This window comes from Manacus vitellinus, unplaced genomic scaffold (genome assembly GCF_001715985.3).
Source record: "Manacus vitellinus isolate BGI_N305 unplaced genomic scaffold, ASM171598v3 scaffold_29_pilon, whole genome shotgun sequence".
NCBI classification, from domain to species: Eukaryota; Metazoa; Chordata; class Aves; order Passeriformes; family Pipridae; genus Manacus; species Manacus vitellinus.
Window position 1 is genome coordinate 670,666 of NW_021940207.1, and position 17,106 is coordinate 687,771.

The following is a 17,106-nucleotide window of genomic DNA, read 5'->3' on the forward strand; positions in this document are numbered from 1 at the left end:
CAAAGAAACTCCCTATCATCCCCAAAAACTGACTAACCTGGAAATCGAATGGTCAGAATTGGGTTTAGTGCAACAGAGAGCTGTAGTGTTCATCTTAGGTTTGCTTTAATCTAACTTGAACTGAATAGATTTTTTTCATACATGTTTTCCAGAACCTAAAGAAAGGTGAGTTATTAAAATTATTGAAAGATTATTTTTTTATAAAGGCTATTTATATAATAGGAACTATTATTAATATATATTCTTTATTTACATGATTTGTCCCATATTCACTCTTTTAATTTTGCAGCCCAGTTCTATCTGTCCAAGACTCCCATTTTCATTAATGTCACTTAAGGTTACCAGATATACTCCTGGGACCAAATTCAGCCCTAGTGAAAGAGGACACAAGTACCAGTGAAGTAGTGGGGGATACACCCACTAATGCCAGAGGTAAACTTGGCCTAAGTCTCTTAAAAAAATTTGGGGAATCACTCTTCACATTATGGAAGTGATATGCTGGCTATTCAAAGAAAGTACATTTAAACCCTCCATTTTTGGGTCTACCATTTCTCCTCTTTCTTCCTCCTTTGGAAGTGGTTGTTGAATCCAGTAAGATACATCAGAAATAGCAATTTAGATTTTCAATATGATCTATAACAAGCAGTTCAACATGCAGCAGATATGTTGGCTAGCTCAAAGCATGTGGAGTTACCAAACATTTTATAGCTTTGTCTGTTTTGTGCCTGTGTGTAATATATATTTGTAAATCTAGTTGTTGTCCTTTAACACAATTACGTGTGCAATTAATGAAATTGGCACCACTTTTTGAAACTGTTCAGAGTACCGAGGATTTCAGATTGCCCTTATGCACAACTTCAGATAGGACTGTTTTTCTAATTATTAAAGAGGTTTTTCTAATTAGTGAAGCCCGTGATTCTGTGGGTGATGTTCACCCTAACATTTTAAACTTGCTAGATTGGCAGCACTTGGAGTGAATTCCAAAGGTTTGGGGCTTTCGGGGGTTCAGCTTGTTCGCTTGCAAACACGCACCGAGGTGCCACTCAGAAAGTGCAATACCACGTGTAATATAAAATATGCTGACAGTTGGTGTTAGATTAGAATATAAGTATATAATAAACTGTACATTGTGCAGGCTGTACTGATGAGGTAATGAGTGGTTGGCTTCATTAGGCAAATTGTAATATATTAAAAATGTGCAATCAATTACATTATGAAAGACTTTGGGGATTGTAAAGCCAAGGCTTTGGTGTTTCAAGACACTTTCATAGTCAGGATCCTGCAGTCTATTACTGCACACAAGGACTCTTGATGTTTGGGGGAAAACCTGGGTTTGTGAACACTACAGAAGCTCCAAGAATAGTATGGGAAATGTGAAGTTTTATTTCCTTAGTTCTACTAAATATTTTGGAGTAGTCCAATAGACTTCCCATTACTCTTTTTATTGACTGTTACATATTCCTTTTTGTTCATATGAATATTTTAACTCCTGCTAACCTTGGTTGTACTTTCTAGAGCAAAGTTACCCTTTTATCTATTACTTTGCAGTCAACACACACTAATTGTTTAGCTCTTGAAACATGGTTTAGTTTCAGTTTAAGTTTAGTTCACAAAATCTGAAACCCTGTTGGCTGTCTCTCTTATTTTAACTGAGTAAACCTGTTGCACAAACGTCACATTAGGTGCTATATTATCCTTATTTATCTGGTGTTGAAACAATGCTTTACCTCGTTTATCTAAGAGATGGTCAGCTTTTTCCAGCCTGGATGAAAAGATCAACTCAAAATTTATCAGATGTTATGAGCCCAACTTTCTTTGTACTTAGCCCCTTCCTAGCCCTTTACTTTTGTAAATATGAGTATAAATGTCTTTCAATTCAAGCACACAGTGTTCTGCACCCTTTTTGCCCAGACAGAGGTATGAGGAATCAGGCTCTGTTTCCAAAAGTTACTGCAATGAAATGTTGTGCATAAGCTGTAGAAGTTATTATGAGAATTAAATAGTAAAAGAAAGGAAACTTCATAGGGATGCAGACATAATACAATTCAGGATCATTACAAAAATTTTAAATAAAATTTTTTTAAAAAGTAGGAGAAACTCATGGGCTTTAAGCAGTTCTTACCATAACCAGGATGGGCATTTGAAAAATATTCTGCTGGTGTTTCAGGAAAAAAACAAATCCTTTTCTCAGCTTCAAAGTGTTCAACCCTAATTGCCGTATCCTGTTACGCCCGTTCTGTGCTGGTGTAACTTCACTGCAGGTAGTGGAGGTTCTGTTTCCTTACACTGCTGTAAATGAGAGGATGTCATCTGCTCACAGTATCAGAAATAAGATCTGCTTACAGACCATGAAAGCACCTGCAACTGAGCTCTAGATTTTTACAGAGATAGCTTGGAATTTGGCTTATTTTTATCTATTCTCACCTCTTGGAGATTTCAAAATGTTCCCTTTGCTCTGAGAATCAGCTGCACAAAACACTAAAGTAGCTCATTTTGAGATTGAATTGAATCTGAACACCTTGCTCCTGCAGCACTTCATTGTAAGACTGCCAGAGCAAGGATCCCAGGAGTGGGCCATGTGCTTTGTCACAAAGCATTAGGAAATGGAGTTTTATTGAAACACAAATTTAAAGCTAGTAACTTTTTCAACTGTGAAACTGCGTTTGATTTAATGACAGAACAGGCTGCTGCTGCTTAGTTTTACTTAGAATTACATTCTTTGCTTTCTTAAAGGTAGCAGAAAAAGCACCTGTACTGACTTTATATACGCATGCTTCTCTGTTCTGAAAGGGTGCATTAGTAGGTTTTTTCAGAAGTGAAACATTTTCAGTATAAGTTTTAAAATTTTAAAAAAGGCATTTAAATAAAACCAAAATTGTAAGTGCTTTGGCATCTTCTGGAGAAGATATGAGCCTGCATATTAAGGACAATGTAGAAATTACCAAGTTTGTAAGAACTTTGTATGTGATGACCCTGCTGGTGGTGGTTTGGCAAGTTGTTTGTGGGGTTTTATGCCAACTTTCCTTTTTATGTAAAATATTAAATGCCCTTCAGTGGTCAGGAGCCCACATTTGTTGACAATTTGAAGGTATTTTCTTTGCTTTGTCATTCTATAACTGACATGTTCTAGCATCTGTTCTCAATAGTAATTATGAATTCCTCCTGTTTTGCACGTCTGCACAGGTTGTAGACTTGGGCTGGACCCATTCAAAAAAACAAATATTAGCAAAGCCACTTGAAATTACTATTTTGTTGATGTCTTTGACATCTTGAAAATGCTTCAAGTTAATGAAAATGGTGTGGTATTACAGAAAGAATTGTAACTTGCTGCTTCTGAGATTTTCTTTTTTAAGCCTTTTCCTCTTGTTTTAGTTTTACTTGAATGGAAGAACCACACTTGTGTTTTTTTTTAAATACTATATAGCTGTGGATGTTGTTGCAGATTGTTGAATCCCAGTTTAATTTTGCAATACATGTTTCATACAAATAATGAATTTGTATCTTTTTATTTTGTGCTAAAAGTTGTCTCAGTTTAGGTGAGGCTCTATCTGTCCAAAATGATGTGTAGCTCACCACCCCTGCAGCTGGTGTTAGTTTTGGGGTTTTTTTCTGTTTAGTTTTATTTTTTTACATCTGTGTTAATGAAGAGAAGCCAACTGGAAACTGGCTATAGAAGTTTTCTACCTGCATACACTGACCAAACCTACAGGTGCTCTGCTCTTTGAGAAATTCTGGTTTCACTTTATGCTGATACAACACTGTCTTCATCAGAATCACTCTGGATTCACAACAGCATATGAAGTCAGAATTAGACTATATGTATATTAGAATTCCAGATTAGTTATTCTTATGATTCAGTATGAAAGGTGTTCTCATAAGGAGAGGAATGTTTACTAGCAGCCCAGTCAAACACTTTACAATTTTACTTTTTAAATAGTATTTATCAACTAGCCTTCCCCCTCCAAAACTACTATAACCTTGTCTATAGTTCGTTTCATTCTTGAGACTTCCAGGATTTTTGTTGCTTACCAGCTCAAATGTTTCCTCTTGCTACTCTTTCATAGCCTACAGACTTGTTGAACCCACACTCAGGAAAAATGATTGTTCTTAATTGTCAGCAGGGTATTCTTGACTTCTGAGCTTTATGGATTAGACTGAAAAGCTTGAGGTCTTGTTGTGTGAGCACTCCTGACTAAGCCAGAGGTGAATCCCTCTGTCTCTTCCCTTCCTTCTCCAACACCCCTCTCCCCTAAAAAAGGACATGCCCATAGCATAAGAACATTATACAGTGTTTGTAAGAGATAGTTGAAGCAATACCCTGCCAGTACTTCGAAGCTGGTGTCCCCACTAGTTTGCCTAAATGTGTATTAAGTGTCCTTACTGTCACTTCTGTATGTGATGAAATATTCCTTCGGCATAAGGAAGGCAAAAAATACACTATTCTGTCTTGATTCTTTCTGAAATTCTGTTGCCAGATTCCCAATAGTTGTTAAACTGTTTCAGGAACCATTCAATGCAGTGTAACTGCACCAATTTTGTTAGGAACCTGTTCTAGTAATAAAATAAGTCACAGTTAAATCTGACTTGATTGTGTGGCTGAAGTTACAGAAAGCCTAATTCAGGCAGAAGCTGTTTCCTTTAAGAATCTTATATCTGTTGTAGTTTAGTTAATCCTTGAGAGCCAAAATACAGATATTCATAGTTGCAATCTCATTCTGTCTTGTTTCTTTAACTACTTTTAATCTATTTTCAGGTTCTATTAATAGTGCCCCATATCCTGAATTATCAACTGCCTCAGGCTGTCCAAAGTTGTCTTACTGTTTTGTTTGGGGCTGGGGGAAAAAAAGGAATAGATTAATCCTCTTGTTTTACAGTGGCTGTGGTCCAACTTCTTCATCTTCTCTTGTGAAGATAAATGTGCAATTCATCATCTGGGAGTATCATCTGTTCTCCTTGCCCCCTTACACCTCTTCAAGTTTTATCTGTGAATATCTACATTCACTTATCAAAATCTACTTCCTTGGTGGAGAAAAGGATTTAAAAAAAATATATGGCTGTGGTCTGATGTCCTGGATTCTCAGGCTTGAAATTTTGAAAGGACCGTTGTCATTGCACCACAATTGCAGAATTTTCTCAGAATCATTGAGGTTGGCAAAGAGCTTTGGAGATCATTTGGCCCAGCCATGCTGTTCGAGGCAGGATCAGCTCTGGAGCAGGTTGCCCAGGACATCACCCAGTTGGGTTTAGAGCCTATGCAAGAAATAAGAATCCACAGTCAATTTTTTTCCCTTAATGTTTGTATGAAATATCTTCTGTTTCATTGCCTGCTGTCCTTTCAGTGGGCAGCATCGAGAAGAGCCTTGCCTGTCTTTACTCCTCCCTATCAAGTATTTATGTACATTGACAGGATGCCCCTTGAGCTTTCTTTTTGACCAGGATAAACAATCCCAGCTCTCTCAGCCTCCTTTCTTATCCATCATCTTTATAGCCCTTCATGGACCCATTCCAGTACATCCATGTCAGGCTGGTACAGGGGACCCCAGTGCTCGAGGTGTGGCCTCACCAGTGCTGAGCAGAGGGGCAGGATGAAGGCTCACCTCCCATGACCTGCTCTGCCAAAGGCAGCCCAGGATCCTGTTGGCATTTTGGGTAAATAGAGCCCAGGAGGGTGTCACCTCTTGATGCTTCTATGTAACTTCACTGAAGCTGGTAACCAGTTACATGTCTGCATCAAAAGGAGAGTATAAACACCCTACCAGTGCTTGAAATATCTTTTAAAAATGAGACAATTACCTTTGAAATAACCACTACTGGGGGTGGGGGGTGGGGTGGTGTTGCCATGTGTGTGTCATTCTGTGATGAAGGTCTGTGGTAAAGTAGGTAGAAAGCAAGACATTTTTAGTAATAATGGGCCAAAAAGTATTTAAAATGCAGCAAAGATGCATGTGTTGTCATACTGAGAATAGTCTTGCAGTACTTTAAATAAAAAAAAAACAAAACCACAACCCCTTTTTTTACCCCTTCTGCTGTGCTACTCAAGTAACAAAAGTTTGGCCTATGATACTTATTGTAGTTATGTTCATGGGAAACTGTAAAAAGTCTGCTTTTTATTTATCTTCGCGGTCTGTATCATGCTGTTTATTAAAAAAAAAAACTACTTTGGTTTGGTTTTTATCACACTTTTGAGTGTTAATGTATATACTAACAACTAAATTAAAATGATATGGTTGGTACACTTGTGAATTCTGAAGTGAGAATTTAAGGAATCTTCAGCCTTGGACTGTGATCTGGTGTTGGCAGCTCTGCCTTTGGAAAAGGCTGGAAGGAAGGAGATGGGAATTGCACACATCAGTTAATGATGATGGGGAACAGAAGTAGAATTTGCATTATTTGTGGGTGGGAAGTCCCAGATGCACATGGTATTTGTTCCTGCACACGTTGATCCTCAGAATAAGTAATTTTATTTTAGTTTTAGATGTGGGCTGTAAAAAACTGTGATAAGAGAGCAGATATTATTGAAGTGTTTCAACTGGGTGGTTTTAAAGCCCTTGCTAAATCAATCTGGTTTGGTTTTGAAAAATATCCTTCATGTTTTCCTTACCAAAATTAGATTTTAAACAAACAAATAAGCAATGTTATATTTTTGTATCCAATACTAACTTTGAAAGAGAGAAACATATTTAGGGAAATTACTCACTGGCAAATATAAGAGCCTGAGGTGCAATGGAAGCATGTCTGTGGATATGTTGGTTGACTCTGGACTTCAGTTGCCAACAGACTGTTATTGTGGGAGGGATTTGAGCTCTCTTGATGAGGATTTCACTTTTTTTGGAGGGATGAGGGAAGTGTCAGGGTTTTTACTCAGGCCTCTTCAACACATTGTTGTCCCCACTAAGCTTTAAACTTTGTACACTGGTCAATTCTGTTTCAGATAACACTAACCAGTTTTGCACTGGATCGACTCCATAATAAAAGGTGGATATCATGATCCTTACATTTATTTTGAAGCTCCAGCTGAGCTCCAGTTAGGAGAGAGCAAATCCCAACTGTGGCTAGGGGTTTGGAAGTAGCTGCTTCAGTAACGTGGACTAGCAGGTTAAATTTCTGTTTATTACAGCATAAGGTGAATTTTACCTTTCCTGGTAACTATGAAACGGTTATGAGTGGTTACTACTGTGTGTTAAATGCACAGGATGATTCAGGGAAGGGGGATCATCAGTTCTTGTTCAAATGCAAATTTTATACTTTGCTGCCATTACCATGGTGTGATTTTTTTGTGGTAGTTCTAGGTCTGAATACCTAAAACATGAAAAAATTATGGAAAACTTGCAAAGTAATACTGTGAAATAGAAGAAAGATTTGCAGTCTGGGCAGTTTGCTTTAGCACAGAAATCTTGGTGAGCCCTCCTGATTTTACCCTCAGATATCAGTCTGGTTTCCAACCTGCCTTTCCAAATTGATCCAAAATCTGAACCCATGTAACAAAAGAGCAAGAAACCTGATGCTATACAAGATACCTCAGGTAACCTCCTATATATCCTTTTAAACACTAAAAAAATCTACCTCTGGCAAAGGTTATCATCATGGGCTATGCTTCCTGCTTTCATTGAAAAAAGGGTTTACTCCATTCTTATTTTGGAGAAGATACATCTCTGCTAAGTGAAATAAGCATCATCTGTGTTGCCTATTTAAACAAGGATGTGAATATCACATGGACTTTTCTGCGTTTCGAGTTGGAATTGGTTCTGAGTGATTAAAACCTGGCCCAGAGCTGCCTGAACATCCCAAGCACTTGGTGGCTTAGAAAATAAGACTCATTTAGACTTTTCTGTCCTAAGCATTGATAGCTCTGTTTGATGCCTGTGACTTTGAACTGGATCTGCAGCTTCAAAGAGGATCCTCCTCAGATGTTTTTCTTTCACTTAAAGCCTTGTCTTTTTATCTGGTATAAGTGGTGCTGGGCTCTGCTGCTTTGGGTGGGGAAGAAATCAGTCAAAAGGTACAGAAGTTGTGTTGTGCTTTGGTTCATCAGAGTTTGTCTCACCAAGCAAGACTGAATTCAAAGCAAAGGGTTGGGCTTGGGTTTGTTTTCTTTTTTTTTTTAATCTCTCCCTTGGCAAAGTATGGATTTCAAGTTCTCATCACTGCCCTCCGCTGGGAATTGGGGAAATTGCTTTTTTGGAATATTATGTGGAAAACGTTTTGGTGAATAGAGGGAGAAGTATGTGGGCATCCACCCATTTGGGTGGCTATAGCCAATTTATGAGAGCTTTATTACAAGCTGTCCTGGAGAAACCTCAGCAACCATGGCTGGAATAAACAGCAGAGAACAAACTGAAACTGGGATGCCAGGATCTTGCTTGATTGGTAACTCAGCTAAGATGATCATAGATACCCCACATTTATTTAATTTCTGAGGGCTCAGCAGTTTGCCAGCAAAAGGACACCTTTAGTTCTGTTTGTGCTGCTTTCACTAGAACTCCTGTGTGATCAGAGGATGAAGCACTTTCCATGTGGCTCTAAGCAAATCACCCTAAAGACATGTTTCCAGCTTCAAAACAAAGGCTATAGACAGAGTAAGTCCAGTCTCACCTGCCAGCTAATGAATAAAATTGAGGCCAGGAGCAGGGTATAATTTTTTTTACTAATCAGTGGAGCAACACCATTAGGGATGTTGTGGATTCTCTGCTAATTGAAAGCTTGCTCTTAAGATTAGGTAAATTCAGGCCAAGCCAGAGCAGAATAACTCAATGAATGAAATACTTGGCAAAATTCCATAAACTGTTTTAAGTCATGGAAATAAGCAACTGCAATGGCCTCCCTTGTGTCTTCAACATAAATGAGTAATTTTTCAAAATAATAAGATGCTGTTTGAAATGTTCTGCTTTGTGGAGAAATACAACTTGGTGCCTTTTGTGTGGCACAATAAAAAGTGAAGACGAAGTGAGCAAAAGGGGGGATTCCTTTGTCATTATAAATTGGGAGAAGGGGAGAGTTGCTTGTTTTAATTTTCAAACCCATATTTGTATATGTATGACAGAATCACAGAATCCTTAGGGTTGGAAGGGACCTCTGGAGACCATCCTATCCAACCCCCTGCCAAGGCAGAGTTACCTGGAGCAGGTGACACAGGAATGCATCCAGGTGGGTTTGGAATGTCTCCAGAGAGGAGACTCCACTACCTCCCTGGGCAGCTGTTGCTGCCCTCAGTGTAAAGAAATTCTTCCTGACGTTGAGGTGGAACTTATTTGTGATTTAGTTTATGGCCATTGCTCCTTGTCCTGTTGCTGGGCACCACTGAAGAGTCTGGCACCTCTTGGCACCTGCCTTTGAGATATTTCAGTGCATTAATGAGACTCCCCTCTCAGTTTTCTCCAGGTGAAACAGGAGCAACTCCCACAGTCTATCCTGGTAACAGAGATGCTCCAGACCCCTCATCACCTTTGTGGCCTTTGCCAAACCCTCTCCAGTATCTCCTCGTCTTCCTTACACTGTATGTATCTCTTCCTTGTACTGTATATAGTTATAATATACTTTCCATTGATTCTCCTATTTTCCTATCCTTTTTTTAATATATATTTTCCTATACAGTAGTTCTAAGGGACATCTTCTACATTTATACAAAAAGAATATTTGAGTTTTTATGAGGCTCTGGCTTCGACATCACGCTCCCATTTGTGTAAAACCTGAACATCTGGCGCTGGTCAGATGGACCTATAAATTATCGGTATGGTATCGGATGCAGATGGAAATACAAATTAAACATAAATTAAAGGTTTATTTTGTGCGTGTCCCGTCCTTCCCCCGCCCGGTTGCTCAGGCGACGGCGGGGTGCGGCGGCGCCTTGGCCGGCAGGGGGCGCTGCGGCGGCCGCGTGCCGTTCCGCTCCTTCCCCGCGGGAGCGCGGGCCGGAGCGGGAGCGGAACGGACCGGGATAGGGACGGGACAGGGTGGGACGGGGACTGGCCGGAGCGCGGGGCCTGGGCCGGCCCGCGGAGACAGCACAGCACAGCAGCGGGCAGGTGAGTGCCGGCGGCAGCGCCCGGGAGCCGCCCGTGCGCCGTGAGTCACGGCCGGCCCGCGCGCTCCCGGAGCGGCTCCGGGCCAGGCCCTGCGAGCGGGGCCGCGCCTCGCCCCTGCCCGGGGCTGCCCCGGGGCTCCCGCGGCTGCTTCGGGGCGGAGCGGAGCCGAGCCTTGGCCGCGTTCTCGCCCCTGGATCCCCGCGCGGCCTCCGCGCAGGCCGCGGCCCCGGGGGGAGCGGGATCCTGATTCCCGGGGCCGAGATCCCGATTCTCAGGAATAGAACACCCCGTGTTACTGCCCTGCGGCCCGGTCCACGGGGAAGAGGTTGAGCTTTTCGGCCGCGTTACCTGCGGTGAGACTTGCCGCGTCGGTGCGCTGTCGGTGCTTCTCTTGCAGTCAGAGAAAGCGATGAGGGTGTTGGTACTTCAGACCATGATGTAATGTTAAAAACACTGATTTTTTTTTTTTCCATCCCTTGAAATAAAATTCTAATCCCTTGAAATAAAATTCTAAAAATAAAATTCTAATAAAATTCTAATCCCTTGAAAGTATTGCATCTCGCAAGAACAGCATTAACTTGATGAGGGCCCTTTTTTCGCTGCTTTCCCCTCTGATGCATGGCACTGACTGCAGAAGATCCCGGGCCCGTATTATGGTAACCCACATGACGTTCGGTGCTTGCAACTCTTTCTTTTTCAAAGCTATTTGGTCCCATCTATAGCTCAAGTATTTCTGTATTGTTTCCAAGTATTTTTCTGCTGTCAGGAGCTGACAAGTGCAGCAAAAGACAACTAACCTGAGACAAAAGGAAAAACGTTCCAATGCTTATTAATTTTGATGCTCTAAACCAAAATTAATATCGACTTCTTATGTTGCTTTCTAGCTTCAATTTCCATAGGTCTAATCTTTATGTTACTTGTATTACTTGTATCTGATTCTGTGGTTTTTTTTCTTTTGTGCTCAAGTTTTAAAGTGGTTTAAAAGGCTGTCATTCCATAGGTGAAAGTTGTCTTGAGCTGATGCATTCCCTACCTTTGGAAGTTGTACAGCTATAAGCTTCTTAGCTGCTTGGCTTCCAGATACCGAAGAGTCTAGGATTTTTGGTAAGAGAGCATGACTTTGTTAGTATGTTAAACATTAAAACTTGTTTCTGAAGAGCTCTGCTTCAGAATATCTAGTCTCTGACAAATGTCAGCAGGGTGCTGGAGACCTTCCTTGAGGTGACCCCTGAGTGCTGGAGTGCCTCGAGTCCTCACCTGCCTGTCTTTATGATGAACCTTCTTTTGTTCCAATGCAGGAATGTGAAAGTGGACTTAAACAGTTGTGTGCTTAAGCAGTTGGGTTCTTAACTGTAAAAAAATAGGTTGGGGGGCAAGAAAGGGGAGTAGGAAAAAACTCTTTTATTTAATAGGCAGGTTTTCAAAATGCTTGTATTGTTCCATAAGGTCCTGAAAGATAAACTAGATACGAAAAATTCTAATTCTTGGATATTGTTACTTTACAGTTAATTCAGACTGTTCAAAATGAATGAACATCCTAAAAAGAGGAAAAGGAAGACTCTACATCCTTCTCGGTACTCAGGTCAGTCTAGAGCTTGAGTTATGTACACTTTACTAAAGTTTATCTTTTTTCTCAGAATAATAACTTTATGAGAAGGGACCACATATGCTAATACGTGGAAAATTAGTGACACAAATGGTGGATAAGAAGTTTTGGCTTGAATGTACCAAGCACCCACTCTCTGGGCTCCCTTGTTGGCTTACTCTCAGTCACAGGATGACAGAATATGCTGAGTTGGAAGGGACCCACGAGGATCCATTGAATCCAACCCTTAGCCCTGCACAAGACAAGCCCAAGAGTCACACCATGTGCCTGAGAGTATCATCCTAACACTCCTTGAACTCTGTCAGCTTGGGGGCTGTGACCACTTCCCTGGGGAGCCTGTTCCAGTGCCCAGCCACTCTCTGTGTGAAAAACCTTTTCCTGATATCCAACCTAAACCTCCTCTAAGACAACTTCAGGCCATTCCCTTGAGTCCTGTCACTGCTCACCACAGAGAACAGATCAATGCCTGGACAGTTTTGTTCTGTACTCCCTGCAAATGAGGAAACTGGCTCAAGGTACAAATGAAGGTGATTGTGCTTGCACACAGGGGAGGAATTTTGTAAAGGTTGGGATGGGGGTATGCAGAAGTGTTCAGCACTGAATGGACTGTGCTCCTGTCACTCCTCAGTGGGAGCAGAGTTTGATAGTGATTGTATCTGATACTCCAAACATGAGGGCAGCAGCTGCAAGATGTAAATCACAACAGAAATGTTGTCAGGTGAGCACAGAATTCTCCCCAAACAACAGGTAAAAATGTGAAGAGAATTTTGATGAACATGAAATATGTCTGAAGCTACATCAGTGTATTAGTATTTAAACTTACAATTTTTTTGTTTGTTTTGGTTTAGATTCTTCAGGTGCAAGCAGATACATAGATAACAGTGGAATTTTTTCTGACCACTGTTATAGTGTCTGTTCTATGAGACAGCCAGATACAAACAGAGGTAAGATTACATTCTGGAGTCTTGTTCTGCAATTCTTTAGGAAGTGTGTCATGCTCCTATTCATAGAAGTAAATAGAATACACAATATATAGAGGGTGATTTCTGAGCAGTGTTGTGATCTGATAGGCCTTAGACTAGTGGAAGGTGGTTTAATCATTACAATTGAAATATGGTTTTCAAAGTAGAAACAGTGACAACAGAAAGATCCCTCAGTTTTACATTTATAATGGTGATTAAACTACTTCAAATATCCACTAGCTAGGTAATGTAAAGCTGATGAGTTCAAATGAAATTTACCAGCAGTTGCATTGTATTGTACTTATGGAAAACAAAATACCTTTTTATAAAGCATCCATTATATTTATTTTTCTTTTCACTCTAATAACTTACCCAGCAAGTCTCCAGAAGTCTTAGACAGTATTATATTTTAAAATGTGATATCCAGAAATATTTAAGAATACTTTTTTTAATCATGTCCCTTAAATGTAAAGTTTCTTTAAGGGTTTTTTCCATTACAATCAGCTGACTGTTTTCTGCTGAAATTTTAAAGAAAGAGTGGCCACCTTTTGAATTCTTTTTTCTTTTGCGTGTATGGAAATGATTTCTAAGCTATTTATTGTTACTTTTTTTAATGTAGGTTATGATGTGCTTAGTATATTAAGATAAATAGTAAATAAGATGTATGATTAAATCAAGGAATCAGAACGATGTTAGTGTGGACAAATGATGACAAGAAAATCCTTATCTTACCTTTGCAGGCAGATTCCACAGTCCTGTGCAGAGCCTGGACACGGATGATGATGGGAGTCCAGTGCATGCCGGGAGTTCTCACTGGAGTGGGGCACAATCAAACCTGGGGCTGCACGGTACAGACCCTAAAAGGAAGGATAAAGGTAAAGGTCAGTGTGCATGCAGCTGAGGTGCTGGGAAGGTGGAGAGCACAGCTGCTGGCTTTTAATGTAAGTGCTTTGCTTTGACAGAAGACGTGAGGGATTTGTAGTTTCTGGTATTTCTTTGTTAGCTGAACATACAGCGTAGTCTGGCGGGGGAAAAATAACTGCTTTTTGTATTTGTAAGCTGCAAATGACTGAAAAGTTAAATATAGACCCAGGTCTTTTGCAGTGAGTTTTTTTTCAACGTTTTGTTATGTATTTCCTCCTGCAGATAAAGGTACTAACAATGGAATGTGCAGAGACTTATGTGACTCACCTATATTCAGTGACAGCCCCACAGAAGAAGAGAAACCTCTAGATATCCAAACGGTAGAAATTTCTACAACAGAAGTGAATGCTGTAGAAGTTCACGATATAGAAACACAGACTGTGTCACCTGAGAAGCTGGAGGCTGAGGACCTGGAGGAAATCCCCTTGGAGACCTGTAAAATCTTTGAGAAGAACCAGGCTTTGAATATCACAGCTCAACAGAAGTGGCCCCTGCTGAGAGCTAACAGCAGTGGCTTGTACAAGTGTGAGCTCTGTGAGTTCAATAGCAAGTACTTCTCTGATTTAAAGCAGCACATGATCCTGAAGCATAAGACATGCACAGACACTCACGTCTGCAAAGTTTGCAAAGAAAGCTTCTCCAGCAAAGTGCAGCTCATTGAACACGTCAAGCTGCACGAGGAGGACCCGTACATCTGTAAATACTGCAATTACAAAACGGTGATCTTTGAGAATCTGAGTCAGCACATAGCAGACACTCACTTCAACGACCACCTGTACTGGTGTGAGCAGTGTGACGTGCAGTTCTCCTCCAGCAGCGAGCTGTACCTGCACTTCCAGGAGCACAGCTGTGACGAGCAGTACCTGTGCCAGTTCTGTGAGCACGAAACCAACGACCCGGAGGATCTGCACAGCCACGTGGTGAACGAACACGCCTGTCGGCTGATAGAGCTGAGCGACAGCTACAACAACAAGGAGCGTGGGCAGTACAGCCTCATAAACAAGATCAGTTTTGACAAGTGCAAAAACTTCTTTGTGTGCCAGGTGTGCGGCTTTAGGAGCAGGCTGCACACCAATGTCAACAGGCATGTAGCTATTGAGCACACCAAAATATTCCCTCACGTTTGTGATGACTGTGGGAAGGGATTTTCAGGTATGTTGGAGTATTGCAAGCACCTGAGCTCTCATTTATCTGAAGGGATTTATTTGTGTCAATACTGTGAATATTCAACAGGACAGATTGAAGACCTTAAAACTCATTTGGATTTCAGGCATTCAGCAGATTTGCCTCATAAATGTACTGATTGTTTAATGAGGTTTGGGAATGAAAAAGATCTTTTAAGTCATCTTCAGATACATGAGACGGTGTGATTGCTTTCTTTCCCTGTAATCAATTTGTTAGAATTGGAATTTTAGTCACCAAAATTAAATACAATTTTAATAGAAATTGTACAGTTCTAATGTTTTCATCTTTATATCAGCAAAGCATGTATAACAACTTGGTGTTGTGGATTTCCTTGTCTAAGGGTTTCAGTAGGAAAAATCACATGTACAGTGTGATGGATCAGATTTGGGGGGAGGGACAGTGGGAGTGCATGCTGTGATAGCAGTTCTGATGGTCATCCCACTCCTTCATGTTTAGTGTACAGGACCAGCTCTCCTGATAAAAAGGTACCAAATCCAATACCTAGTTCCATGCCTCAGTAACACAGTATAGATCCCAGTTCCACATCCAGCTCACGTTGCCCTCTGTGGCAGCAGGTCATTGCACTGGTGTTCAGCAAATTGCACCAGCCTGCCAAAGATAAGGGTGTTCCAAAAATTCCCAGGCACGGACATCTCCACATTCACATACCAGCCTTCATTTCCCACCTCATACCCTTGATAAGCTTTTAAAAGTCTCCTCTTTTTCTTGAGGTACATATCCAGTCTCCTTGTTCACTTTGTTCATTGTTCCAAGTCCCATCTGTGGGACTCTCCAACAACCCTCTCTTCCACACATGTACTACAGGATTCCCTTTATTTACCTTCAGTTCCTGTCTTTTAATGCACTGAGGAGACACGCATTGCTTGTGTGTAGATTGGATCATGTTCTAAGGAGTAACTGCAAAAGGAATTGCAGTGATCCAGGTGAGAATGCACAAAGCGAATTTCTTACATAAAAGTCTAATTTAGCTCTGACTGAAATTTTGTATGTCGCCAACCTCTGAATACAGCAAACCTCTAGAAGTCTATATTGTTGTAATTCTGTATATTTATAATCAGCTTTCCGCAGCTAATAATTTGAGGACTGTTATTTGAATTCTGTAAATTTTAAACTTCTATATACTGGCATAAAACGCTGGTACATTACAAAATTTTTACTAATCACTTTCAAATTATTTCACACATTTGTTTATATTAGTTAGTGCTGTCCTGCCACTGTAATCACTGGAAGTGAATTTTTACAGCTCATTCTGTAGCTGTATTTCTGAGGGGATACTTGGACAGATAAAAAAAAGAGTGAGGTCACTTAGATTGTGCTAGTTATCAGGGTGAAAATACCCATAAATTACTGGTGGAGTTTACATTTCTTTCTGCATTGATTGTAAATTTGTAATGTAAATTGTCTAATGCAAGCTTTGTATAGAGATAATTAATGTATAAAAACATTTCTTGATCAGTGAGATTTGGTGTTATCAGCTTCAAGGTGTGCAAGAGTCTATGCATTGGATTTTTAAAGGAAAGGATAAAAATTGGCTGAATGTTGTCAGTTTATGGAAGTTCTGATTTCCAGAAGAGTGTTTCTGGAATGTGTATGAACCAGTTCCTGCGTATTTTGTTATAGGATGCAAGACCATTTCTGTCACTTTGAAATGCTGATTTACTGCTAAATCTTCTGTTTTGTCATTAAAAGAGGGCAACCTGAGGGTGTCCTGCTGTAATTTATTAGTCCCTTGTACAGACAATGACAGTATCTGTGGTAGAATTGCTAATTTCCTATTTTGAACACATTCTTCCTGACTGGCTTAAAATGGTAGCAATAATATAGTTAACGAAACACTAATGAGAATTATTTTCTATATGAAAAGTAATTTTGTTTATATATTTGAGAGGGGATATGCTGGCTCACTTGAAACCCTGCTCCTGATGATGGCACACAGGTGGAATGGCACAGTTTGAGCTGTGAAGAGAAGCTGCTCCAGGGGACAGTGACAAGAACTGGAAAAAAGGCATTAAAAAAACCCACCAAAAAATAAAACAAATGGGCTTAAGAAGTGTGTGTATTTGTAGATCAGCATTGTGTCCCCAGCAGGAGAGGTGGTGTCTTGTACTGGCAGGAAGCCCTGTGATACAGCAAACTTAAGTGTTGACTCCTGAATAGCTTCATGTCTGTCTTTGAGCTGGTTTATTTCTAATTGCTAAACTGGGAATGAAAACAATACCCCATAGGAATGTTATGAAGCCAAATCATTCCAAACTAAAACACAGTGTCTAAATAGGAAATGTATCTAAGGCTATCTTAGGTCAGATTTTATAAATGAAGGACTGATGTTAATATTTTTAATATCTATCAGAGAGTAAATGGAAGTGTACAGGAGTAACATGTCCTA

General features: G+C 40.3%; 1 protein-coding gene across 5 annotated transcripts; it reads left to right on the forward strand.

The window, feature by feature from the left end:
- The first annotated feature begins 10,256 nt into the window (after window positions 1-10,256).
- ZNF639 (zinc finger protein 639) lies at window positions 10,257-16,421 on the forward strand. 5 transcript variants are annotated; one of them, XM_018075011.2, is made up of 6 exons: window positions 10,257-10,375; window positions 11,023-11,126; window positions 11,528-11,604; window positions 12,477-12,572; window positions 13,331-13,471; window positions 13,737-16,421. In XM_018075011.2, exons 3-6 carry the CDS (start codon window positions 11,547-11,549, stop codon window positions 14,882-14,884), a joined length of 1,443 nt encoding a protein of 480 aa, XP_017930500.1. In that variant the 5' UTR covers window positions 10,257-10,375; window positions 11,023-11,126; window positions 11,528-11,546; the 3' UTR covers window positions 14,885-16,421. The 5 variants fall into 5 exon arrangements, with proteins under 5 accessions (XP_017930500.1, XP_017930499.1, XP_008922695.1 ...); XM_018075010.2 differs by lacking the exon at window positions 10,257-10,375 and having other exon boundaries at window positions 10,493-11,126; XM_008924447.3 differs by lacking the exon at window positions 10,257-10,375 and having other exon boundaries at window positions 13,331-13,465.
- Window positions 16,422-17,106: the final 685 nt, after the last annotated feature.